Raw genomic sequence first — 25752 nt, 5'->3', positions numbered from 1 at the left:
TGGCTCATTGTCTAGTTGGGTTATTTTCTTATTTTTGAGTTTTTGAGATTCTTTTACCAGATGTAACACTAATATCTTTGCCTAATATGGGGCATTTCTTTTGGTTCCATTTGGCCTTCTTCATTAGGATATTTTCTTCTTTATTTTTTTATTATTACCACAGCAAAGTAAGATCTAGTGAGTCTTCCTAGATCAGGATTATCTTCAGGAGAATGGAAGTTTTGAGAAAGGGAGAGGAAAAAAATGTTATTAGCAATCATAAAGCTTTGTGGTGGGTAGCAAAGGCCAGTGGAAGTCGGGTCAGGGGGTTCTAAACAGAGGGAAATGAAAAACTCTGGACTCAAGAAGATGCCAGAAGTTAGAGGAGATCTAAATGTTAGGGAGGAGGGATCTAAGAACAATTTTTCTTTGAAATTTTGCTCTGGTGTTAGTCTCTGTCCTTGTAGATTTAAGATATTTTAAAAGAACAGAATTTTTAAAGGCCAGAAATAAAATAAGTTCTACCACCTATTATCTGATACACTATCTGGAATTCTTCTACATGTGTACTAACAAATAAATAATTCTTAGACGGCCTGGGGATTGGGGGTCACAGACAGCCATTCTTGCCTCAGTGCTAGGAAAGCAGTCTGATTAAATGGACTGACTGAAGGTTGTGGAGGTTTTGATTTGTGCACAGATGGTATTCAATTAATTTACATTGTCTGGCTTACTATTAAGGGACTTCCTGAAAGAGCAGCAAAGACAGTTATTAGCTATAGTTTTCATGCTGGAGAATCCAGGGTGTGGAGAGGTCTGCGCCCCCTGGGTCTAGGCAAGAGCAGCTGTGTGCTGGACTGGGTTCTTTTCCACAGACCCCCACAAATGCTCAGTGTGTCTGTGTAAAAGCCATACTAATTGCAGTCATTTAGGTGAATTGATTACCATTTAGGCCTAAGTGCCAACAGCACCGTAATGATTCTGCCTATCATTATATGTGTCAGATGAAGTTGACTGTAAGCTTTATTTGATTACAACAATAAATTCTGTCTCTGGCTTTATAAACTCAAACTTCAGTTACCTTTGGCTCAACGGCTTGTCATCTCCATCAGACTGGCCCTGTGGGGAGAAGTGAGAAAGTCTTGGCTCCCTCCTTCTCCCCCACCCCCCACCCGGCTTATTTGGCTCAAGACAAAGCCTTTTCCTGGACTCCTGCCATTTGGGGTCTATCTGCTATGGGGGGGGGGAGACGCCAGCCTCCTCTGTTGCTCTATTCATTTTGGCCTGAGCAAAGACTGGGGACTGCAGAATCTCAAGAACCCCTTGTTTCTTTCCTGCAGTTCCCTGAAGTTGCTTCTCCTGTGCAGGATCTTTCAGCGCTTGGCCCTCCCTCCGGGGAGGCTGAGTTGTCACTTTCTCTTCAGAGGAAGTCAGTGTGTCTCGGAACAAAGTGTCCTGACTGAAGATGGGGCCCCAGTGGAGGTGTGCGAGCCGATTACTCAGAAGAGTTACTCCTCTTTATATTAAAATATTCCGTTAATTATGTCAGGGCCTATCATGTTCACACGGTGGCACTTTACAAAAGATACACAAATGGAGGCCAGTAGGCTCTGGGGGCCAGAAGACCTGCCAGGCCCTGGAATGCTCAACAGAACCTGGGAAGATCAGAGCATCTTAAACGCATCAAAGGCCCACCCTTTAGAGTCTCTCCGTGTGAGACTGGCCATTTGCAGCCGCCACCGAGTGGAGGATTCTGCCTTTGAATTCCCACTTCTCTGAAGTATCTTCCAGGTATGGAAGGGCGACTGCAGCGGCTGGGAGGTTTAGAACCTTTGTCTGAACAGAAGGAAACGGCGCAGGCCCAGAAAAGCCAGTGGGGGGGGTCCCTCGAAGGCCCAGCCAATGAGGAGAGAGCTTCTCAGTGACCACGCCCACTGGGGCGTGTCTGGGGCGTGGCCAGAATGGTGCCTTGGCCCCAGGGCAGGGGCTGCCAGGCTGCTGTATCTTGCTCCTCCCGTGGCAGAAAAAAGGACCTACACCATGGGGAGGGAGGCAAACTGGGCCCCTGAGAGTTTTCTACAGTGTGTGTGTGTGTGTATGTGTGTGTGGTGGGTCTGTGTAGGTTGTTGGTTTTAATGCATTAAGTAAATTTAATGTTACTATTTATGCTGGCTACCCAGGCGATGGGTGCCATTAATTAATTGATTTTTGACTATTCGGTAGCTTCTTCACCTAAAGAGGCCCCAAATATCAGTGAAGGACCCCAGCATGTTTGGCAGCTCTGCAGCCTCGCGGATTCCTACAGGCATCCTGCAGAGGTCTGGGCCAGCAGGGGGCGCGGCAGAGGCCAGGGCTCTGGGGCTCAGAAATCTAAGAGACTACCCTGGGAGCAGCTGGAGACCACTGACTTGCCCTCCCAGAAGACTCTTTAGCTCAGTCTATTACGCGAACACTACCCTCCTGGGTGGCCAAACTCCCTTGGCTGGGGTCCAGGCACTTGGCTAGGATGGAGTCTGAGCTGGGAGCGAGGTTGGGGACCTCTTGAACAGGACAGCTCTCCATCAGGCCACTGAAGTTTCCCTCCTCTGTGGGAATTCAGCGCAGACTTGACTGGCAGCCCAGGCACACCCAAGCCACTCTAGAGCTTTCTTGTGGCAGTGCTGATGGCAGTAGGCTGCCTTTTGGAGCTCAGCAGGGTGGATGTCATTTCTGACTGGACCTTTGCAGGAAGAAGGTGAGGGCAGCTCCCACCTTTTCACTCTGGCTTTTCACTCAGTTTGGGCTTTATGGGCTTTTCAAGCAAATATCCAGTGTTTCTTTTTTAGTTGGTTTTTATGGCCACCCAGAACAGTGTTTTCAGTGGGGTGGGTGAGAGTGCAGAGTGAAATCAGACTCACTCTTCTCTACTGCATTGAAGAATGTCCCCACAAATTCATGCTTACCTAAAATCTGAGAATGTGATCTTATTTGGGAGGAAGGTCTTTTCCATTATTATTAAGGTAAGATGACATCATACTGGACGGTTAGGCTTGTGTTCAATAACTGCTGGCCTCATAGGTAGGGAAAACGGAGACCCCAAAACAAACAGGGCAGAATGCCACATGATGACTGATGTAGGGGTGGGAGTGAGTCGACAAGCTTAGGGTCACCAAACAACACCAGAGAAAGACTCAAAGAAAGAAAGAATGTTCCCCTGAAGCCAGGGAGGGTGGTGCATGCCTGTAAACCCAGGACTCAGGGAGGCTGAAGCAGGAGGATCACAAGTTTGAGGCCAGCCTTAGCAATTTAACAAGGCCCTTAAGATAAGGGAATTGTCTTATCTCATTTCAAAATAAAAAAACAATAAAAAGGACTGGGGATGTAGCTTAGTGGTAAAGTGCCCCTGGGTTAAATCCCCAGTACCAAAAATACTTTGCTGGAGAGCCGAGTGTAGACAGAAAATAGGCAGAGTTGGGGGGGTTCCTAAGCCTTCCCTTAAGGTTTCCCGATTCAGCACACACATGAACAGAGCAAAACAGGACAGGATGCTCAGTTAAATTTGAATTTCAGATCAGCGACAAATAAAAACTTTCTTAGTAGAAGTATGTCCCAAAGATTGCCGGGGACATACTTATACAAATAAATTATTCATTGTTGATCTGAAGTTGCATTGGGCCTGGGCATCCTGCCTTTTATCTGGCAACCTAGCCCCCCAGCTCTGGCACCTCTCTTGGCCATTTTCTTTGGGTGCAGGCCTCACAGAAGGGCCCCTCAGTCTGGCTCAGACCTGCGTGTGAGTCCCACGGTCAGGGTGGTGGCCAGTGAGCAAGTTCAGGCAGGGGGGCTTTTCAGTCTTCATGCTCCTCCCTCCTGCTCCCTGCACGCACTCTGCCAGCAGCCTGCAGTCTGAACATCATCTCCACCAGCTGGATGCAAGTCTGGCAGGATTTGAACATACGGGAGGAGGCAAAGTGGGGCGGGCAGAGCCTGCTGGGGGGAGGCCTTCCAGCAGGAGGGATTGGAGCCTCCCGGTGGTTCCCGCTGAGCAGCGCTTGGCATCAGCCTCTGCACTTTGATTTGTTCTATTTTAAACTGTCTTCAATTTCCCTCCTGGGGAGGGGGGGCCTGGGGAGGGGGGGGGGTGCGGTGAATCAGGGGACCCAGGAGCAGTTGGAAAACCAGAAGCCAATTGGCAGAGTTGTACTGAATTCTAAGGAACAGGGATTCTAAGGCAAAGGCCAAGAAATGTGAGACGTGGCAAGGAACAAGTGCTGTTGGTCAGGCTGGCTGGAGGCAGGGTGCCCGGAGAGGGCTCAGCAGAGAGGCACCTGAGTCCAGGCTGAGGGAGGCACCGGAGGCCGGGCTTGAGTGCTAGGCTAGACCACCTGGAAGGCAGCTGTAGATGCTGGTGACCCATTCGCATGTGTGTGTGGTGGGGAGGACAAGGTGCCCCTAAGAACACACAAGCTGGGTGACTGGAAGGACTGTGGTACCATTTCCCCAAAGACAGAGCCCAGGAGAAGGGAGAAGAGCTGGGAGCAGAGGCTCCAAGCCAACAGCATGGTAGAAATGTCCACGGGTGGATAGAAATGCCCCAGAGGCCCATGTTCCCAGAGAGGATGGTTAAACTGCATGGAGCATGTTCCAGACACTCTGTGGGCCTGGGGGAAGGGCATCCACTTGCCTTGGCTCTGGGGCTGCTGTTCCTGGGGCTGCCATGGGCTCAGGGCTAGTGTGGACAGGCCCTGGTCTTGGAGCAGAGGCAGGGCAGAGCTCACTCCTTCTAGAAGGAAGGGCAGCTGCTGTTAAGGACAGGACTTCAGAGCAGGATCCTTCTGTGATGGAGAGCATGCAACTGTGGTCCTCAGGGATCACCCGTGGGGGTCAGGGCATCAGGAAAAGGGGCCCGGGGAGTAGGAACTCCGTTCTGGATGAGAGCAGTTCTGCAGTTCTTTAAGCTCTAGGCCCCCCCTGCTCTGGCTCTTGGCCAGTGGGGACGGAGTTTCTGAAGAGGTGCTTCTTGGACAAAAGGGCGCACCAGCGACTTCCCTTGTTCATTGCTCATTCACTTAGTCCCTAACACACATCCACCTGTCACCTGCTCGATGATGATGTGGCACTGGAATGCAAACACAGTGATGCCAAAGGATTTAGCATCCGTGGGACAGACATGGGCACCGGCAAGTGGGGCTGCTGCCGTGGAGGTGGGGGGCCGAGGAAGGAAAGGCCTTTGAAGCCACACACACCTGACTTTGAACCCTGGCCCAGCTTCTCACCAAACCTCTTAGCTCAGTCTCCTCACCTGGTAAAAGGGGAAGATGGTAAAACCTACCACCCAAGGTTCTCACTGTCAGATGAGAGATGTGGTATCTAAATTACAGAAGTTCACAGTGCGTAGTGGGCCCTCAATGAACTGCAGTTACTAAAGAAATGTGTGGCGCACAGTGGGGACCCAAAGAACAACTTGAGGTCATAATGTTAGAGTGGAATCTTGAAAATCGGTTGGGTTTCATGAAGATTTTATTGTTACAAAACAAGATCAGGTGAGAGGTTTAGTATTTGGTATTGAGCTTTACTTAGTCTTCATATCAAATCTAGGAGGCAATTTGGATTTTAGAGTAGGGGCTGCTTGGGTTCAAATTCTAGCTTAGATACGTGTGAACTGGGTGACCCTGGACAAGTTACTGTACCTCTCTGAGAATAACGTATCTATCAGGTAGGGATGTTTGTGAGGAGATGAACTCATAGATGTGAGGAGCCACTCTGAGTGATTCGCACCTTCCACCCTGGAGTGGAGAGGCTTTGACCAGTCACTGCATCTCGTCGTGACCTGGACGTTGCCCTAGTCCAGGAAGTTTGAGGACATGTCTTCAGATATAGGCGTGTCACCCCACGAATTGAGCTACGCTCACCTATTCCTTTGTAATATTACCCCTTTGCCCTGTTTGGGATAGAATGGTCCATGGAAATGCCCTTTGTGTGTCCCCTTCTCTTGCTCTGCTTTTGGGTGTGGCCTATCCAGATGTCAGTCACCTGCTGACCGCAGACATCATGAAGTTAGACTCAGCCTCCTGAAACCTGACCCCCTGCCTCATTTGAATGGCTTCTCCTCAATAAAAGGATTCAGCACGTGCTCATTTTCTCTCTTTCTGCAGACCCTTGAGGTCAGAGGAGCAGTCATAGGCCTCAAAAGAAAAAAGGTATTTCTGTCTCTTGTGTGGTTATTTCGCGCAGTCCAGTTCCCCTGGAGTGACCCTGAGTGTTTTAGTCATGAGGAACGTTGCCGCAGTCTGGCTGGGCACAAATCACGAGCCACTGAAGCAGGAACAAACTTTATTTCTGAACTCCACCAGCACACTCCACACATGCTCCCCGGGAACTCTCCTGAAAGCCACCCTCCAGGAACCCCCAACCGGAAAATCCCTCCTCCGGCACTTCCCCAACCAATGGGAACTCTCCAGGAATCCCCGAGAGAACTCCAAAGTAGCAGGCCGAGGCGGAGGGTAAAGGTCTAATATACAATTGAATCAGTTCAGCATCATCTTAATGGCTCACCTCTCAACCAACACTATTGGCAAAATGCCAGGGGCCATTCCGACTGGTTGTGGCTCTCAGCAGAAGTGACATATAGATGCAAAGCATTTAGAGTACTGTTCAGCATGCAGCAAGGCACTGCAGTTATCCAGAGTATACAATGTGGCACCAGGTACCGTAGATTCCATAACATGGCCACAGGTGGCAACAGGAGAGGGCAGAACCTAAACTTCTGCAGGGCTGTGCAAGTCAGAAACCTCCCCTCTCCCTTCCTGGTTCCACAAGGGCTAATGCTGCTGACCCTGACCTTAGCAGAGACCCCAAACCACCCCTTGCAGAAGGGTGAGGTGTGTGGACATATGTGGAAAGGGATCTTGTCCTCACTGTGCTCCACCCTCCCAAGGGCAGAGGCCACAGGTGGAGGGGAGGATGGGGCCAGGCCCCAAGGAAGCTGGCAGCACAGGTCACAGGAGGCCCAGGAGGAAGGAGATGGACAGAGTGAAGGGTCTGGATGCCAGAGGTAATGAGGGTCCCAAGGGGGAGGAGCTAAGAAGGGATCCAGCCCTCCAGAAAATGCAGGAAAGACCTTCCAGGGAAGGTCCTGGGTTTGGCCACCAGGACATTAAGCCATAAGCAATTGGGAAGTTGCAGAGGTCAAGTGAGGTTGTTTAGGGGCCCAGGTGACTGAGCAGGTAGAGAAGTGAACAGGCTGGTTGTCAAGAAGGCCAGCTTTCCATGGAACTGAGGGGTGGAGGCCAGCACAGAGGGCCTGGCCTCCCTGGGAGGCTCACCAGAAACGGGTGGAGGGTGGTTCATGCCCTTGTTTCCAGGGAAGTGGGGGTGGAGGATTTTTTTTTCTTGCAAGGGTTCCAAGCCCAGGTGGAATTAAAGATCAAGGGCCATGAACACAGTAAATCATTAGGTTTTTCTTGCCACCCTGTTGGTGGCTCCCGTGTATCCCCAGCAGCAGCCCGGATGGAAGTGTGTCCCGGGGCTGGCACTTGCTAAGAGCTGATCTGAGGGAATGAAGGGATTTAATTGGCTAAAAAGACCATAATGAAAACCACGAAAAACACAGAGCCAAGACTCTCAAAGGTTGCTCAGACGCTGGCCCCTGGTTGTTCTTCCCTCTGGGTCCTGGCCCTTGGGGGTGAGATGCTCAGGGCTGGAGATGGGCTGAGGGCACAGCAGGGCTCCAGGGAGTCTCTCCTGCAGCCTCTTCTCCCAGCTCCCTCCTGACAGAATGGGTGAGGCCAGGCAGGGAGAAATGAGCTTGAGGTTGTCAGGGTTCAGATATGGTCTGCTATGTCCCCCAGGGGCTCGTGTGCTGTGCCTTTAAGAGGTGGGGCCTAGTGGAAGGTGGTGGTGAAGTCATTGGGGGTGCTGCCCTTGGACGGGATTAGTGTGTTTCTGATGGGACCCGGTTAGTTCCTGAGAGAGCTAGTCGTTATATAAAGAACAACTTAGCCCCTGGGTCCCCCTTGCTTTCTCACCTATCATGTAGCCTTCTCTCTATTTCTCACACACACAGTGCCATCCACCATGCAGTTAGTGATGCAATCAGCAGGCCCCACCAGAGGCTAAAACACACCACCCAATCTTGGGCTTTCAGACTCCAAAACTGTGAGCTAAGTAAAAATTTTTTCTCTACAAAGTATTCAGAGTCAGGTCATTTTGTTATAGCAACAGAAAACAAATACAGGTATTCTGAGCTCCCCTTTAGGGCCATCTGGGAGCCCATTGGGCCTGGAAAAGGAGGTCAGTTATGGCCATGGAAGCTCTAAACTGGTGGCACTGTGCACCATGTGGCCTAGTTTTGGAGAATGATAACATTTTGATCTATCAAAGTTAATTAATAAAAAAGAATCCCAAACCATTCAACTTCTGTGAAAACAATATAAGCAGTTTCTGCTCTGTAATGGTACCCAGCAAGGGACAGTAGTAAGAAGAGGAAAGAAGCACCAGGTCTGGGTGAGGGGAGGGACATTTTCACACTGAGATTGATCCTAAGCCCCCTCCACCACCACCACCACCACCACAGTTCATGAGCGTCACAGGAGATGGTCACCTGCTATGGCTTCACTTTGAACCATGAATTCGCTCTTCAATAACTCAGATAATTTTTTTTTCTACACCGTAAATGACTGTTTTAAAATTTAAAGTTTATTTTTGAAACAAGGGCCAATCCACAGGCATTCTGGGTGTTTTGCTACTTAGGATTGTACATGTCTGGAACGTGGACGTGGGGGTGCTTTCCTCACCACGGAGGCCTCTGGGTGCTGTTGTCTGAGGGCCTGGTTGGGGCCAGGGAGCTGGACTTTCACGTGACATGGCAGGACCACACCAGACTGGCCATGGCATCGCAAAGCAGGTGCCAGGGCAGAGAGTGGGGCCAGAGGTCCAGCAGCGCAGGCAGGCGTGGGAACAGCTCCTGCAAAGCTCTGCAGATGAGACTGAGGTGGGATTTCTTAGAAAATGGGAGAAATTCCATGTAGTTGGGTTTCGGGATGGTTTTGGTGCTCCTGGACGTTCAGAGGCCAGAGAGGGAGTGCTGTGGACATCTTAAGTGGCTCGGGGCCTTGAACGCGGAGCTTGGGGCGTTGACTCTGGGCACAAGGTGCATCACGCAGACTAGAGCTTCAGCCCTACATCCGCTGCATCAGCTATGGCTGTTGGGCAAGTGCCACCTGCTGGAGGAGGGCAAAGTTCACAGGAAGCCCAGGAACCAGTGTCCAGATTGTTGCCTAAGGAGGACTATCCCGGGTGGGCACTCCTGGGAACAGGCCCTGCTCCATGTGGGCTGGGGGCCAGTTCATGCAGCCTGCTGGACTTGGTTGTGGTCCTGACCTTGGGCTGAAGGTGGAATGATACTTAGAAGGACCCTGGTCCTCAGAAGCCCATCTCCCAGCAGCATGGTTCTAACTGTGGCCCTGACAATAATGCCCAACACTTACCAGGCTTCCCAGGGTGCTGTTCCACACTCACAAGGACCCCATTCCCTTCTAGGCTGCCTGGGCCACTGCTGTTCACCTCCCAACCCCGGCAGAGCTACACCCCTCCAGGAAGCCTGCCTGACTCCGCCAAGGGTCCCTTCCTCTGTGTTGACAGCCAGCACCGCGCTCTGTGTCTGCCTCCCAAATGGACATGGGATTCTGGAGGACTGGGGCCTTCTTTTTCCAGCACTTTCCACAGTGCTGGTAACATGCAGGGTGGCCGAATCCCATGCTTGCTTCAATCCACAGTAAGGCCTTGGTCTTTATTGGTTTCATGTGACATTTAATTGGCAAAACAGCCCCCCAGGTGAAAGCCTTGCAAACCATATCCCCATAGATCTCAAAGAATCCTCCGACTCTGGCCCTCTGCAGGGTCCCCTCTGGCTTCCTGGCCCCTGTGGTTAGGTGCCCTGGGCTGGAGACGGGGCAATGGCTTATCAGGGCTCTGCCTTTTGGTTGGGGAGGGCAGCCCCTTGGCCCACCTCTCTCCTGACAGTGGCAGTTCCTTGGGGTCTGTGTCCTTTGCAAAGTCCTCTGTAAGTAACAGGGTGACAGTGACCCCCAGTCAGGGACCTCTGGGTCACTGGGTGCTCTGACAGGTCTGCTTCCACCACAGCGAGAAAAGACGAGGGTTTACCCTGGAGACAGACCTCTCCCATGGCAGCCGCGAGGAGGGTGCTGTCTGTCTCTCGTTCAAGCAATTATGGGCACGAGAGGTTTGGGCCACTGTAGAGAAGGAGAAATGGAGGGGCAGAGAGAGCAAGTGGCAGAAGCGGGTGGGGGAGATTATTGTGATGAGGGTGGGGTGCGGAGGTGAGGTATGAAGTCGGCCTGGAGGTGACTAGGTCCCAGGTCCCTTCTGAGGCCTGGTCCCTGGGGGCTGGGTGGGGATGGTTGTCAGGGCTGGCCATGGCCTGGGCTAATTTGAAGCCTTTGTCCCTTAGCCCTAGACACTTAGAGTGTGTCAGTCTGAATCTGGATGCTGGTGAGCGCTGGTGGTGGTGTTGGCTCTGCCCCAAATCTCAGGAGGGAGAGGCGGGGACTCAGGCTGCACGGGGCGCTCTGTCTGCTTAGTCCAGCCTCAGGCACCTCTGACCCCTGCTTCAGGGACTGCCTCCCTGTCTTGGGCACCCTCTTGCTCCTGCCCGTGTTGGGCCTGTCCCCCAGGTGGCCCTGGGGAGAGGTGTGAGGACCCAGGTCAGGGCCCAGGCTGTTACTCTTACTGTCTTCTCCCTGACGGCAGGAGCCCACCTTATACTGTTTTTTTTTGGCACCAGGAGAGGATAACACCACAAACAGAGTGGTTCTTCTGATGAGATAAGAATGCCATAATCCCTTCACCGTCCCTTGGCTTGGGACTGGGTGGCCCTGGTGGTGGGCTGTCCTCTCAGGATGTTCATCACCAGGAACATGGCGCTCGTGATGAGAGTGTTAGAACTGAAGTTCCACAGGCCTGCGGGGCCCAGCAGGGAGACCCCTGGGAGGGAGCAGGGACCCCCGGGAGGGGAGCAGGGACCCCCAGGGAGGTGAGCCCTTTGGGTTAAATCATTGAAGGCTTCAAGGCTGCCAGAGAAAGGGCCAGAACTGTGCTCATCAGGCATGGACCTAGGGTGCTGTGCTGCAGCCCTTTGTCAGCTCCCTGAGCTGTTCTGTTTTCCTTTTCTGGAGCAGGACATCCCCTGGGGGAGCTGGCAGTGGGGGGGATTTGGAAGATGAACATTCTTTTTTTTTTTTTTAAAGGCAGGAGCACAGTTGTATGTCTTTATTTCTTTATTTGAGGGGGTGGGGATCTAACCCAGGGCTTCCTGCGTGCCAGGAGGACACCCCCCACAGCCCACTGCAGATGACGTTCTTTTATATTATTCCATGCATGGTTCAATAAGACTAATAATCAATCCTAAAATAGTGACCAGGGTGTCATCCTAAACACTTCCCTGCAGGCAAAGTAGGGGTTTTGGAAAAGAGGCGACAGGATCCCTGTTTCCCAGTCCCCTCCCTTCTGCTGCAGGAGCCTGTGTGGAGAACACACCCTTTCCCCTCTCAAGGAGCGTGGTGACTACAGCCTGGGGCTGCAAGGCCGCGGTTCCCAGCAGTGCAGGGGCATCCCCAGGAGATGTTAGTAAAGGAGTCACCAAGAGCTCTTTGCTGTAGCATTTTCTGCCCCCTCCTACACACACACACACACACACACACACACACACACACACACACATGCGCACATACGTATGCAGATGCACACACAGATTATGGGCATGGGAGGATGGGACAGAGTGGCTTGGGGCTGAGGAATTGGCCACTTTAAAGATGGAGAAACCAGGCACAGAGACTGCAAGTGGCTGCCTTTGGTCAGGAAAGTGGAGACTAACAAGCAGGTCTCCTCTGCTCTGGGGCCTCTCCCAGCTCCGCCGCCTCTCCAGGGAACTGCTGAGTTTGATTAACTCCAGCACTAATTGGCAGAGGCCGCAGACAGAGCCCGAGTGTAGAGTGTAGCCCGGCTAGTCCTGTTTCCCTTTGATTTTCAGGAGCTGGGAAGGCGGCCATGGGCGTCCTAACAGGCAGGAAGTAACTGGGGGGTCATTGCCTCAAAGCGTCCAGTGTTGCACTCCTGTGTCCGCCCCTTCTCACCTGGCCGAGAAGCCCAGGCCACTCAGGGGGCACTGGGGTCTCGAGTCAGGGTGGAGGACTCAGACTAGAAGCAGATTTATGACACGGGTCTCAGAATCTGGAGGGCTGCCAGGCAGAACTTGGGTTCTAAGACCGGTTAACCACTTAGCTCCCAGAGAAGACAACCACGGTTGGTGGGGCAGGAAGGAGGTGCTTCTAGTTGCCTGTGGAGAGCCATCGTGTCTCTTGACAGAAGCCCAGACCAGGAAGCAACCCAGCCCAAGCCACTGACTGTAAATAGCCTCAGGTGAACCCAGAGTGCTGACTTGGGGCCAATTCCCCCTCCTCCGTGGCACCAGATCAATGAAAGTGTGTGAGTGTGAGTGGGCCTCTCTCTGCCCATCATCCCACCTCCCAGAGGGCATGAGCTGGGAAGAATGAACTGGGAACACCTGGCTCATGGGGAGCAGATGTTCTTGTTGCTCACTGTCCCATCGGCGGCAGAGCCCAGGCCCCTGGTACTCAGTGGAGGCAGGACATCTAGCTCATCTTGGCATCCAGTGCATAGGCTGTCTTGGTTTTCACCAAATGGCTACACTGTCCAACCCAGTCATTTTTTGGGGGGTGGGGTGGGGAGGGTACCAGGGATTTAACTCAGGGGCATTCAACCACTGAGTCACATCCCTAACCCTATTTTGTATTTCATTTAGAGACAGGGTCTCACTGAGTTGCTTAGTGCCTTGATTTTGCTGAGGCTGGCTTTGAACTCGAGATTCTCCTGCCTCAGCCTCCGAAGCCACTGGGATTTCCTGTGTGCATCACCACACGCGCTTCCAACCCAGTCTTTATCTCTGGTGTTATTTTGACTTTTGTGGGCCATCTTTGGTCCCCTTTCTCTTCTTAGTGACAATGTAGGTAGGGGAAGGGGCCAATTTATTAGGTCCCCGCAGGTTTCCAAAAATGTCAATAGATTCTAGCCAGGGACAGTTTCTCAAGGTAGGACACCGGTACAGACTGCCACTTAAAATTAGCATCCCTTGGGTTCTCTGGGTGACAACCCAGGAGCAAAAGGTTGAAAACCCCATTTTCCTCCCAGTGACAGAGGAAGGAGATTGGATGTCACCAAGCTGAGGGGGCCGAGGGAGTGGTGGGGAATCAGGAGGCAGTCCACTTTTCCAAGCTGTCACTCTAGCACTTTCCGTGGGAGCCTAGCTCCCTCGGAAATAAAAATGCCACTCTGAATTGAAATGATCTGTCCTCCTGGGAACTTCTTCCCAGCGACAGGACTGTTAACATGGAAAGCAAAAGGGAAACAATGTGGTAGTTCAGAAATCACTGCTTTTGGGGGGCTGCAAAACTCAGAGAGCCCGCGGACAAGTCCTGGGAGGAAGGGCCTTATTTTGATCTGCCAAGCGAGAGGAACATGGCTTGACAAAGTTTCTGCTTGACATGAAGAGAAATCTTCCGGGAGCGATGTTTGCAAGGACCAGGCCTCAGTGAGGTGGTGCATGAAGCAGAAGTAATCGCTTTATGTGTGAAACTCCGTGAGCAGCAAAGACGGGAAAACAGAGGAGCCTTCGAATGGGCCTAACCGCGGAGCAGAGGGGTGGAGGCCGGAGGAGGGGCTGGTTTCTTTTGGTTTCTGGGCCAGGCCCCGCTGGTCTGGTACCCAGGACTTTCCTCGCCACAGGCACGCATCACTAGGGGGCGCTGGTGCCCTGCCTGAAAGAGCCTTGGCCAAGGCCACAACCTGAAGCCAGGTCCCTGGATCAGCCCCAGGCCCAGCCTCCCTGCTCAGCCTCCTGCCCATCATGCCACTGTAGGGGGGGGGGCGGCCTTTCATTCTTTTGCAGAAGCCAGAATCCCCGGGAACGGAAGGGAGGAGGCCAGAAGGAATGGAGGACGGGTTTTAGGGAAAGATGTCCCCCCCCCCCCACTGCCTCTCTCTGTTAAGCCAACTGGGACCATTGTTCCCTCCTGTGTCCTCCATGTGGCTTTTCTGTGCTCTGCAGTGCCACTTGTCAATGCTTGAGACTGAAGTATAAACCCCAGAGCTGATCTTGGAAATAATGGCAGAGCTGAAGTGAGGAGGTTTAAAAAATCTGCTTGTTTTTAACCTTTTGTTAGGAAGTTGGAGATGAGGGGCCCTTGTCCCTAGGATACCCCGAGGAACTAAAGTTTATCTTTTTTATTTTATTTTTATGCGGTGCTGAGGGTGGAACCCGGTGCCTCACGTGTGGTAGGCAGGAGCTTTACCACTGAGCTACTATCCCAGCCCCAAAGCCCATCTTGCCTACCCAGGGAACATATGTTTCCCTCTGAGTCTTAGAAGGATACGTGGTTGGACACAACCTGACCAATTCCAACCCCGATTGCTTCTACCAGGGTAGATGCAGAAAGAGAGGGAGTCAGGGAGACAGAGAAGGGACATCATGGACATAGAGACAGAAGTCATCCTAGGGAGGAGTTTTGAAGACTATTCTCTAGAAAAATTCGATTAGAATCTCCCTCTGCAGTATTCACATTGGAAGAAAATTCAGGACACTGGGCAGTCTTCACGTTGTGGGTATCGATCACTGTGTGATAACTCAGGTGGAAGGGAGAATCAGTGTGCTTCCTCTCAGACTTCCCGGAGCTGTTCCATTTCTGACCTTTCAGTCATGTCAAAGAGCTTGTCATTTTAAGTCCTTGGGCATTTATGCTCCCCTCACATTGATAAAGTTAACTTGTGAAATTTTTAAAGAATTCCTTTGCACCCAGTGGACGACTTGTAAATCCTGTCAGTTCTATGCAGTGAGTTATGTCGTATAGAAATAGCCATTGTGGATGGAATTCAGGAAATCTCTGCACACGTGTAAAAGAATGTGATTTCCCTTCCTAATGCAAGCTGAATGCCTGTGGCTAGGGCCTGCTAAAGCCCAGCTCACAATTCACCCTATAAGCAGGAAGACTATAACCAAGCCAGTCTCTTGCCCTAGAAGTCACAATTTATGCTTCTAATTTTAATTTTCCACAGCTTAGATCCCAGAAGGATTTATTAAATTTGCTTTGTGGAACCCATTAACTCTAAACTGAATAATGATGTTACTCTAGGCTTAGAATCAGTTTATAGTAAATTCTCTATACACAGGGCTCTAGGAATCCTATATTCCTCCATGACAGAAATTTAAGTCAGTTCATAAATGAAAAGGTTTACTCAATTTACCTAAAAGTTATTAGTAATTAACTGACATCAAGAGACCATTGCTTGCAGAGGTGGTGAATAGCAAATGAGAATGTTGGCAAGAGGGGATATTCATTATGTGGCTTAAATTAGAAGGTAGAAAATTCCAATGGCTTATCAGTACCTCTTTGGTACTCTGGCATAATGTTGTAGATAAAATTGGTAATGATGATCTATAAATAACTTCTGTTTTTTTTTGTGGGCTTGGTAGGATGGCCCAAGCCAAATAAATAGCATATGGAAAATCTAGGTAAATAGTTTGATGGTCTTTCTTTTAGAAATGGTGGTCAATCATTAACATTGCGTGGTAGACTTGCTTCTCTACAATGAGGTGAGCTGAGAAGCTAGAAATATTGGCAGCAGGGAGGAGCCTAAAGCAAATGCCTTGTTTTTGGGTTGAGGCCATCTTTATACAATGAAACACACATCATGACTGTATGTTATAGCAGCTTTGACAAGATCTAGTGTTCCATGCATAGAGAGGTGGTAAGCAATGTCTTCAGGACCTTTCTGGGTAGCATTGACAGAAGACTACATGATGTAATAAAGAATACTAGCTGACACCAATCTCTGTTCACTTTGGCTTGAATCACTTCTGTGAACTTGGCTTCTAGCATATGATAGACTGTGGTGCTGGGCTCAGATCATTTCTCTGGAGGAAAGTGGGATAGATTTGGGTTCTATGGAAGTGGTAAGTTATTGCTATGTTGCCCTTCTAGGATTCCTGGGCTGAATTTGCCCCACTCTACTGGAGATCAATGCCAGTCCATCCCACCTGAAGTGGGTGGTGGCAGTTCTTGCATCTGTCCTTGTCATCCTCTGTACTATAGCAAGCGAGCTGCCAAGAGCACTACTCAGGTTGTTTTTACCACAGACAGGACATAATGTGGATCAGGGCCAGCTTCCTCTTTGGGATTCTTCCATTCCAGAAGCACCCCAGACAGCTAATTTTGCTCTTCAGAAGGTAAAAGAAATAGTTGTATTTGGAAGTGGACCAGAACAAAGGGAGAAAGAAGAGACCATGAGCTGGGAGTTCAGTGGGCATGGTTAGGGAATTCATCAAAGGCAGAATTCTCTCCTCATCTTTTAAAGTGCCCGAGAAGCCAGGAGCAGTGGTGCACATCTGTAGTCCCAGCTACTAGGGAGGCTGAGGTAGAAAGACTGCAAGTTCAAGGCCAGCCTGGGCAAATTAGTGAGAGTCTGTCTCAAAATCTTTAAAAAGGGCTGGGAGACATAGTCCAGTGGCAAAAGGCTTGCCTAGCATGCATGAGTCCCTGGGTTCAATCCCTAACACAGAATGAAGCAAAACCAAACAAAAAAGTACTTGGAGAACCGGTCTTGATTTGAGATGCTTCTATTCAGGTATTGTACTTATGGTCAGGTCAGGTAGTTAGACTCTTGTGCAACTATGAAGTGATGTATGAATGTAAAGAAACAAATGCAAATTTCATAGGATGTGGTTGCAGCCTGTCTCCTACCCAGACATATATTTACTAAGACATGTTTCACCTACATTATTTTTTTTTGTTTGTTTTATGTTTTTGTTCAGACATTACGTTTAAGGAAAGCAGTGTGGAGAGCGAGTAGTAATTTGCCTGTGTTTTTTCTAGATTCCCCATTTGAACCGGTTAAACTCTAATTTGAGCAGAAGAAACTAGACCAGTTTGCCAAGAGGAGTGACCTGATTCCCGTTGGATCCACGTGTTATCAAGTTGAGGTTGTCACTACAAAGCAAGTGGGATGAAGTCTGCCTTTTCAGACTAAAATCAAAGCCCTGGCCTGCCAGCTGGAATTGCTGAACGAAGCATGCCCTAATCAGCCGGTCTGTATGTAGATTCAGACAGCTCCAGGAGGCTGCAAGCCTATCAGGCCCAAACTGATTATTCTAATCAAGTGTTTTAATTAAGCACACTTATTGCTAGGATCACAGCAATGAGGCCTGCTTTCCAGTAGTAATGGGCGACCTTTTTTTTTTTTTTTTTTATTCTTCTTCTTTACAGTTAGAGTGTTTGGCTTTGTGGGGGTGTATTTGATGTTTTTCTAAAGTAGGCCATGGGAGAGTCCTTCGTGCAGTATACCTCCTGTGCAGGCATTCTGTTGAGCACACAAAAAATTAATAATAAAAGATATTACCAACTGGGTTGCAGATGAGTTGATACCCCAGGAACTGCATTTTTTTTTTTTTTGCTTACTCCATTGTAAAATACAAAAGCAATACTGGCTAGTCCAAGATTTGAAAAAATGTATAAACGCACACACATTGGGTTGGCTTTTATTGGAATGCCTAGATGCAATCTATAGTCATCAAGTTATGGAAAATTCAGGTCACATATAAAGTTAAGAAGGCAAATGAAAAGAACAATACAAATCAGACAAAATTTACATCTCAAAATATCATGAAAGCATTTGACTGGCTTTGCCTAAAATACTTTGAATATCAATTTCTTTTTTTGTAAGCTAATTCTTTTCATTATACAGTCCCCCACCCCACCCCCAACTCTTAGAAAAAGATCTTTTGTTTACATATTCCCCAAGGTCACTATTTCTTGTAAAAGCATGTCCAGATCACAAGCCTTTTTAGAAAGAAATAGGCTCATTATACCTACTAACAAGACACTAATTGGGTTGATTTGACTTCATCTAAAAGAAGCACCAGGAGATTCTCCAAATGTGTCATTTATCGGTGCCAGTGTAAAGACCAGTCCATGTCAAGAAGAGGTTAAGACTAAGATTTCATTTCTGTCATGTGGTACAAGCTTTTCATGGTCAATACATCAGAGACATTTCTGAGAATTTAGACTCAGAGCCTATTTCACCCAAAAGTACTTACAGCATGCTAAATACAGTCCTGCAGAAGTTCCATCAAACAGAACTGCAAATATCTAAGTTAACAGTTAAAAAATAAAAATGTAAAACAGAGCCATGTTTATGTGGTTTGAAATCTCATAGTTTTCTAAATTTGGGCTTCATAATACTTGCCAAAGGATTTCCAGGATAAAAAATATTAATGCTAATCTGTGCTTTCATTCTAATAAAATATCAGCATTCATTAGAAGATTAATTACTTCGGTATGCTCTACCAAATACACAAAGACAGTAATAGCACTGATACTGTAAATTCAGTAGCTATTTCGAAACTTTCCCAGCCAATCTGTTTAATAAACACGCCTACTGTGCAATTTAGAGTATGTGATACATACAAAGCAGTTAGAAAATTATTTTCAATACATCACTTGAACCTTTATATTTACGACATGTTCACTTGCTATATTTTATCACCATTATACATAGAGGAAAACAGTGTGTACTATAGCTCAATGAACTGAGAAATATTTTCTAAAAATATTTTTGTGGCTGAATTTGGTGCTCACGAAAGAGATTTGTCAGAGCGGCTGGGCCCGCACACAAGCGCAGACGGCGCTGTGCTGGCGCCCACACGCTCCATGTGCAGGGGGCACGGCTGTCAGTTCCCTTCCTGCTGGATCTGCCACCCGGCTTCCCCGAGACAGCAGAGGCTGCCATTCAAACCAGCCCTCGAGATGGTTGGGTCATGAGGGCTTATAGGACCTTCTGCATCCCTATTTTGGTCCCTCTTGCGACCAGAGGGTCCACGTCCAAGACCAGCAGAGTGACCCTGACGGGCTCCCTCTGGCTCGCTCACCGCTGTTGGGTGTCTGCGATCTTTCCTACTCCTTACTACAACAGGTTATGGTCACGACGACATCAGATCCTTTCCTCCCACAAACGTTTCCGGAACATCTGATGTGGTCTCTCTCCTCCATCACGAGATGGAGCATCCAGGGGCAGTACTCTAACAGTAAAAACCCTGTGGTTAATTATATCAACTCCCTATTGACTTTTAGGGCCACAGAGGGCCAGAGAACCCCTCCTACCCCGCCCAACCCCCCATTTCTGTTACATTCCACCAGCCTTGGTTTTCTACTGGGCCTCTTAGTTGACAGCGGCTGAGGTCACTGGCATGATGAAAAAGAGAAGGAAGAGAAAGGAGCAGTTCTCGGATGAGCCACCCACTTAGGATTGCACTGTCCTATCCATCTAGTGATAGAAAGTTGCACATTTTTTTTCCAACCTAATACAAAAATATTAACACTTCTGGACATTATAGGCATAAGTTGTTATATCTCTACAATATAATAATTTATACTGTATAGCTATAACAGATAATAAAAGGTGCAATCCTTTTTAAAAAAATCACACGGTTCACATGTTTTTATCATTTTATTTTTAAGTATAAACTTTTTAAACACTTTACATAAATTAACTCCTCTGAGACTAATATTTGATGTACAGTAAATTGTAATTCATATAAAAATCCATAAACAACTTGTCTCACATAATTTACAAAAAAATCAGGGTTTCCTTTGCTTATCAGTGACAAGGATTCTATTTGCCAGTTTTTTTTTCCCCCAAGGCAAACCACGATAGTATTGTAAAATCCATTATTAAATCCCCGTTGGAGCAGAAGTCACTTGTGCCAATGTCCTTTTACAAAGCAGCACAGGGAAAGAAGTTGGGTTGTCTATAAACAGTAATTTTGCCCCATATTGCAAAATGAACAGAGATATATATCACATCCTATGGAGAGAGACTACTTCTTTGTAAGCAAAGGTCGACAATTCGGTAATATTTGGAAACACTGTACGCTTTTTTTTTTTTTTAAATCTTAGTTAAATACAGTGCCTCAAAGGAACACATGGCCCAGAGCAAAATATTTAGGCCTTTTTTTTTTCCTTTATGATTTTTTTCTTTTAATACTTTCAGTCCAACTGAGTGCAGCGATATGCATATGTAAACATATTCTTTAAAGCCGATCACCTTTAAGGTCATTCAGAAAAGAGTCGTCTTTGTTTTTGTGTTGTGTGTGTCTGTGTGTACATTTTTAATAGCAGTATCGTTCTCCTGGAAGGCTCTTCTGTGTTGGAGAGTCCAATTCGGATTGTGCTACAGAAAAATCTGAGCAAAGGGGTGTGGTGTAGGCTCAAGAGAAATGCAGCAAACCAGTTTGGTCGTCTTCGCGGAAGAGGGTGGCGCGGCCGTCCCTCCGCAGCAGCCGAGACGGCCCGGGGGTTACCTCTTGCCGATCTCGCTTTGTCGGAGGAACTGGATGTTGTTGGCGCTGTCGGCCAGCTCGGGGTACTGCTCCACCGAGAGTACGTAGTACCCGTCGTAGCCCTGCACCTTGCCCGCGCTCAGCAGCTGCCGCTTCTCGCCCTCCGTCCAGAGGCGCGCGCCCTCCTCGCCGTCGCGCACGCGCTGCTGCTCGCGCGCCCAGGCCCGGGCGAGAGCGCGCTGCCGCGCCTGCTCCAGGATGCGCGCCTTCTCCTCGTCCAGGGTCATGCCGTAGCGCACGTGCAGCGCCAGCGCCCCGAACTGCATCTCCACATCGGCGAACCTGCGAGTCCTGCCGTTGACCACGGTCGTGGACTGCGACACGGTCACATTGATGCCGTTCTCCAGCGCCTTGCGGCCGCTAGTCAGCCGCAGCGTGCCTAGGTCGCTCTCGGGCGTGGTGGTCTTGATGAAGTAGTGCGTGTCCTTGCCCTCAATGGTGAAGTGCAGGTTCTCCAGGTAGAAGGCGTTGTTGAGGACCGCCGCCACCTTGATGCAGTCCTCGTTGGCGATGTTGAGCACGTTGGTCTGCACGCGGCCCTGGCTGACCGCCAGCATGACGCCCTTGCCAATCAGCGACTTGACCGTGGCGAACCACAGCCAGGATTGCTCGCTGCCGGCCTTGCGCCTGCTCACCTGCACCTCGGCCATCTTCCCCAGCGACAGGAAAGCCTTCGCTTGTCTCGCCACTTGCTGCTGGACTCCAAAAATAGGCTGAAAAACAAAACACAACAGGCGGACGGGTGAAAAGTTGTGGCACCTGGTTGCAAGGGAGCCGCAAATCCCGGCCACCTTCCCACTCTGGGCCAAAAGACAAGGGGCCGTGGGGGGAGAGCACATAGGCATTTATTAAAACCTCATCTGGTTTTTTAAGAGATGAAAGGCTTACAAACCTGGGGGGAGGAATGCATTCAAGAGCCCCTCCCCCAGGTGATCCAAATGGCTTCTGAAATATTAAAAGAAGGAACTCCATCACGTATTACCGTAAGCTCTTTTAGTTTCTAACCTGGGCAAAATATTCCTATCTTTAGCGTTTAATATAATTCCTAGATGCTTCTTGGCATACTCACCCCATGTGGGGAACCCAGTTTATCAAGCCCTCCCACTACAGCAGCTTTCTCCAAAGAGGAGAAGAAAGTAGGAGCCCAGAAAGATTCCAAAGGCTGGGGTGCCTTGGGGCAGATCACTAGGCCCCATTTCATATGCTTTGAAATACTTTTTCTCTGATTGAAGTCAACTCTGCCCCCTCTCCTGGTGAACACAGTTCTCAGTTGAAAATCTTCAGTGTAATTGCAGAACTGAAATGTAGAGGGATGAGTGGGCAGTGGGGTAGCTGGGGATGAGTATTACTTTAGGAAAACAGTTATTTTTCAGAGACTTAGGGACAGTGGATCATCATCATTGGCAAATGTTTCAAATTGGGGCATCTTAACCCAGCCATTTCTTATACTACCAGATGTTTGTCTGGACAGTGTTTCCCAAATGGAAACATCTGTTTCATTTGCAGCAAAGAAACATTTGTTTTCTGCACTAGGGCAGCCTCAGTATCTTTGCCTGATTCCCTAAGCTGTCCTTACTGCGCACGTCTCTTGACAGGGAACTTGAACCATATTAAAAGGCTGCTTAGGAGAAAAAGTTGGCAAGTCCATTTGTACAGTCAGACTTAAGTGTTTTCAGACATGTTAGAATATCATACACAATTAGGATGTGCATGTTCAAATATATTAGGAAACGTCAGAGTGCCTTCATGGCCCTTTATCAGTGTAGATACATTTGCAATTAGAAATGTTAACATGGCTCCCAGGACCTTGATGGGTTGTGTTTTTTAAATGTAAAGGTGACAGCTAGTAAAAAAGAAGCTTTCATGTTAAGTATGAAACATGTACCAGAATATAGATAAATTGGCAGTGTATATATATTCTGTGTGCGCGTGCGCCGTGATCATGATTGCCCTTTCTCTTTGTGTTCGTTGAAATTATAGGAGATTGCTGTGGGGATTAATCTTTCTAATAAACTCTGCACTCTCTTCTTCTTATCACTAATGGGCAACCCAATTTCTTGATCTCTAATTATTCTTGCTCTAAGCTAGAAAGCCTGGCATGTTGTTGTGCATTCCTTTCTGATCACTGAATGATGGGAATTTAAAGTGCCACTTTCTGACATGGCAGTGTTGACTTTGCAATTTTCCATCCTTTTCCTTGTGTTATTTCTCACAACAGTTGCAGGCCTCCTAATTTGTTATTTCCAGGAAAATTCCCTGAACACCTGGTTGTTGGTAGAGCCTTACTGAGGACATTTTATTTTTAGTTTTAATTTTTTTTTCTGCCATGAAACCCTGTGAATATTTTAAACAGGCTGAACTCTGTGGCATTGTTTGTGGGGTGCCAATTTGTAATATGCATCCCTTGCCCTCTTGTTTACTGTGTCTTCACCTTCAGGTCCCAAGTGTCATAAATGTACTTTCATGGGGTTCTCTGTGGAAACCTAGCACTCACAATTGAGCTTCTGCCTTTTATTACCTTTTGATAATGTCTTTCTGTATTTTTATTAGCAACACTAAAAAGAGATTTAAGCCTTTTAACGGGCTCCTGGTTTGCTGAACAGAAATGCAGAGGAAATGTCGATTTTCCCTCCTTAAAAGGGTAAAAAGATGAAAAAGTGTCTTTGGTACAATTTTCACAAGGGTTAGTTTGATTAACTATGGGTAAATACGACACAAGCAGCCATTTGTCACCTTTTCATAGTTCTGCTTTTTGTTTTCTTACCGGCACATCATCCCACTGCTGACTCTTCACAAGTTCATAAGAAGGTTCTGTTAAATCAAATTTGGGAACAGGGAATCCAGGAATAGCATTGTGCAGATGGAAGCCAAATGTCACCAGCCAGCTGTTAACATCTAGGAGAAGAATGTTCAAAATGAAAGGTGTTAGGGTTTATTTTGTACTTTTGTATATTTAAATTCTTACCTTAAAAACACTCTAATTTCACAAATAATCTGAAAACGAGCATGTGTCTGCCTTCCTCCTACCATTTCAAACCTACTCTCTATTTTTAGACTGGAAGACAATAACCTCAATAGCACACCTATGGCAAATGCTACAGAAAAGACAAATATTAGACACTCTCAGAGCGGATAAGCTGTCACAAGTGCGAAACTGCATCCTGTGCCAGTAATAATGATGAAAAGGGTAATAACAATGTGCAGCAGCATGAAAAAGACGTCGTAGAAAACAAATGAAATCTGTTTTGTAGTTAGTAAAGGCTGTTCTTAAATAGAAGTTGTGTGTTATTAGCTTTCAAAAGCTAGCCCAAGGATATGCGGACTTCTACAACCCATTTTCTATTAATAAAAACCCTCAATTGAGAGTATTAAAATGAACAGTTGATTCTTAATCAAAGATGAATGCTAAAAGCTGGTAACACTGGCCAAGGGCACAGAAGTTCTGATTACCATCAGTTATGACTTCAAAGGCTCGCTGTGCACAGGTGGAGACAAACTTTTTGGGGAGAGAACGTGGAAACCTTTAAAATGGTATTTTAAAATATTGCCATGTGACTCCAAAAGCCATTAAGCGCAGAATAAGGCTTTTATTCTATTCTGGAGGTTATAATGTTACAGAACTTCTCAGCAGGCTTGCAGCTTTATGAGTACAGTTGGGTGTAGATTATTTTATATATTAAGCACATTGCTGGAAAATTTGAAATTGCATTTCACCTAATATATTTTATGCTGTTCCATCTCTCTTTTGATGTTTTTCAGAAAATGCTGCTATGGCATTCCCCGCAGTCCACGTTGCTAGGAGAGGATGAATTCAGGAGCTGTGGGCTTTCCAGCCTTTCAGGCAGCCCCTGTCAACACCCCTTAAATAACCAGTGGTAAACTGCTTGTCAGAATGATGGAGGGCCACTTGCTTCCTATTTCCTTCTCCAGGGCACATACTCTCACCTCATTGCCAGGCGGGCAGGTGCTTTGTCCATTTGCCTACAGAACCCATGGTATTCTCTCTTCGTTAAATGGGCTGGTGGTAGTGGTAGTGGGGAAGAAATAAATCCCCACATTGTTCACATAGGATGGAAAGTGGTACTTTTTTTTTTTTGTGGGAGTGTGCAAAAGATCATAGGGGAGTCTAACGTTTTGGGGAAATTTTTTTTCTTCTTCCAAATATTGGAGTCTTGAGGGCAAAGATTCTACTTTACACACTGTCTGCCTAAGTACAAATGGAAGGATCTTAAGGATTGAAAAGTACTGCCAAATAATGGGATTTGAATACACATATGTACTGAAACACCCTGCATGAGAATACTAGGAGGGGGTGGCTGAATTAGGTTGCTGAAAGAAGGGACTTCCAGCTGGTTCACATGGAAAAGAGATATGGAAAGCTTTAGGCAGTCTGGAAAAGTAAGAAGCAGATGCAAAATGAACAGGGGGCAGCATTTTGAGAGCTGTCCTGAGAACTGAGAGAACAGAAATCTCACTATGCCTCAGACACTGAGCTAGAAAAGAGGCAGCCTGGGGCATCCAACATAAGCCGAAACAAAACAGAAAACCCCTAAAACAAAAAAAAAGAAAACAGGAAAGAAACTTCCTCCAGGAAACCTAGATGTGGCAGAAAGGTTAATTATGACAACATAATTGGAATCGAAAGCAGGAGGATTCAGAATTCTTGGAGTAAAGGATGAGCGAAGGAGTCAGCTAGTGCTTGTAAAGACCTGGTCTTTCCTATCTTCTGGTTGTTCTTTGGTGGCAGAAGTGGGAATTGATGGTTTAACTCTTGCAACACTGAAAGAGTAACATGCACCAAAATTGGAAAGATCTTAAATCTATAGCCTGATAATTATCAGAGTGGTAGAATACTAGTGTGCCCTTCAGTAGTGTCATCATGCAAGAATTGAATTAAATGATGACGAAGACAGCGGTGTGAGAAGACAGAAGCAAGAAGAGAAACAGAATCCGCTGGCTAAGCAATGAGAGGAGAAACTGCTCCATTATTGTCATGACATGATGGCAATAAAGAGGGCGGCAAAACCTCCCAGGGATAAGAGGGTGGTCACACTGGGTTGTTTCCCATAATTATCTCTAGTAGAGTCTTACATATGAATTAAAAACCCAACATTACACAGTTATAAGGCAATTACTGTGTAATGGAAAACTGCATATATTCTTATATTTTATTCTGTGGATAGGTATTATTGTTCCCACTTTATACTTAAGACAACTGCTATAGTTTAGATGTTGAATGTTCCCCACTGTCCATGTATTAAACAACTGTTCCACCAGGGTGGTGCTATTGCCAGGTGGTGGAACCTTTG

General features: G+C 47.8%; 2 protein-coding genes across 18 annotated transcripts in view; one reads left to right on the top strand and one right to left on the bottom strand.

Moving 5' to 3' along the window:
• Dctd (dCMP deaminase) overlaps positions 1–17448 on the top strand; it is a 93804-nt gene extending 76356 nt beyond the window's left edge. Inside the window, exon 8 of the mRNA XM_078031018.1 lies at positions 16923–17448. The gene's annotated coding sequence lies outside the window, so the exon portion shown is untranslated. The remainder of the gene's footprint in view (positions 1–16922) is intronic.
• Positions 17449–17568: 120 nt separating this feature from the next.
• Tenm3 (teneurin transmembrane protein 3) overlaps positions 17569–25752 on the bottom strand; it is a 2430710-nt gene continuing 2422526 nt past the window's right edge. For all 17 annotated transcript variants that reach the window (XM_078031007.1, XM_078031002.1, XM_078031009.1 and 14 more), the window contains 2 exons: positions 23208–23338; positions 17569–21156 (listed from right to left, as the gene is read on the bottom strand). In XM_078031007.1, coding sequence (XP_077887133.1) covers positions 20401–21156; positions 23208–23338 — 887 coding nt within the window. In that variant the 3' untranslated portion in view covers positions 17569–20400. The remainder of the gene's footprint in view (positions 21157–23207; positions 23339–25752) is intronic.

Source organism: Ictidomys tridecemlineatus, chromosome 14 (genome assembly GCF_052094955.1).
Source record: "Ictidomys tridecemlineatus isolate mIctTri1 chromosome 14, mIctTri1.hap1, whole genome shotgun sequence".
NCBI lineage: Eukaryota > Metazoa > Chordata > Mammalia > Rodentia > Sciuridae > Ictidomys > Ictidomys tridecemlineatus.
Note: the sequence above shows the minus strand (reverse complement) of the source record. Positions and strands in the feature narration are given on the sequence as shown.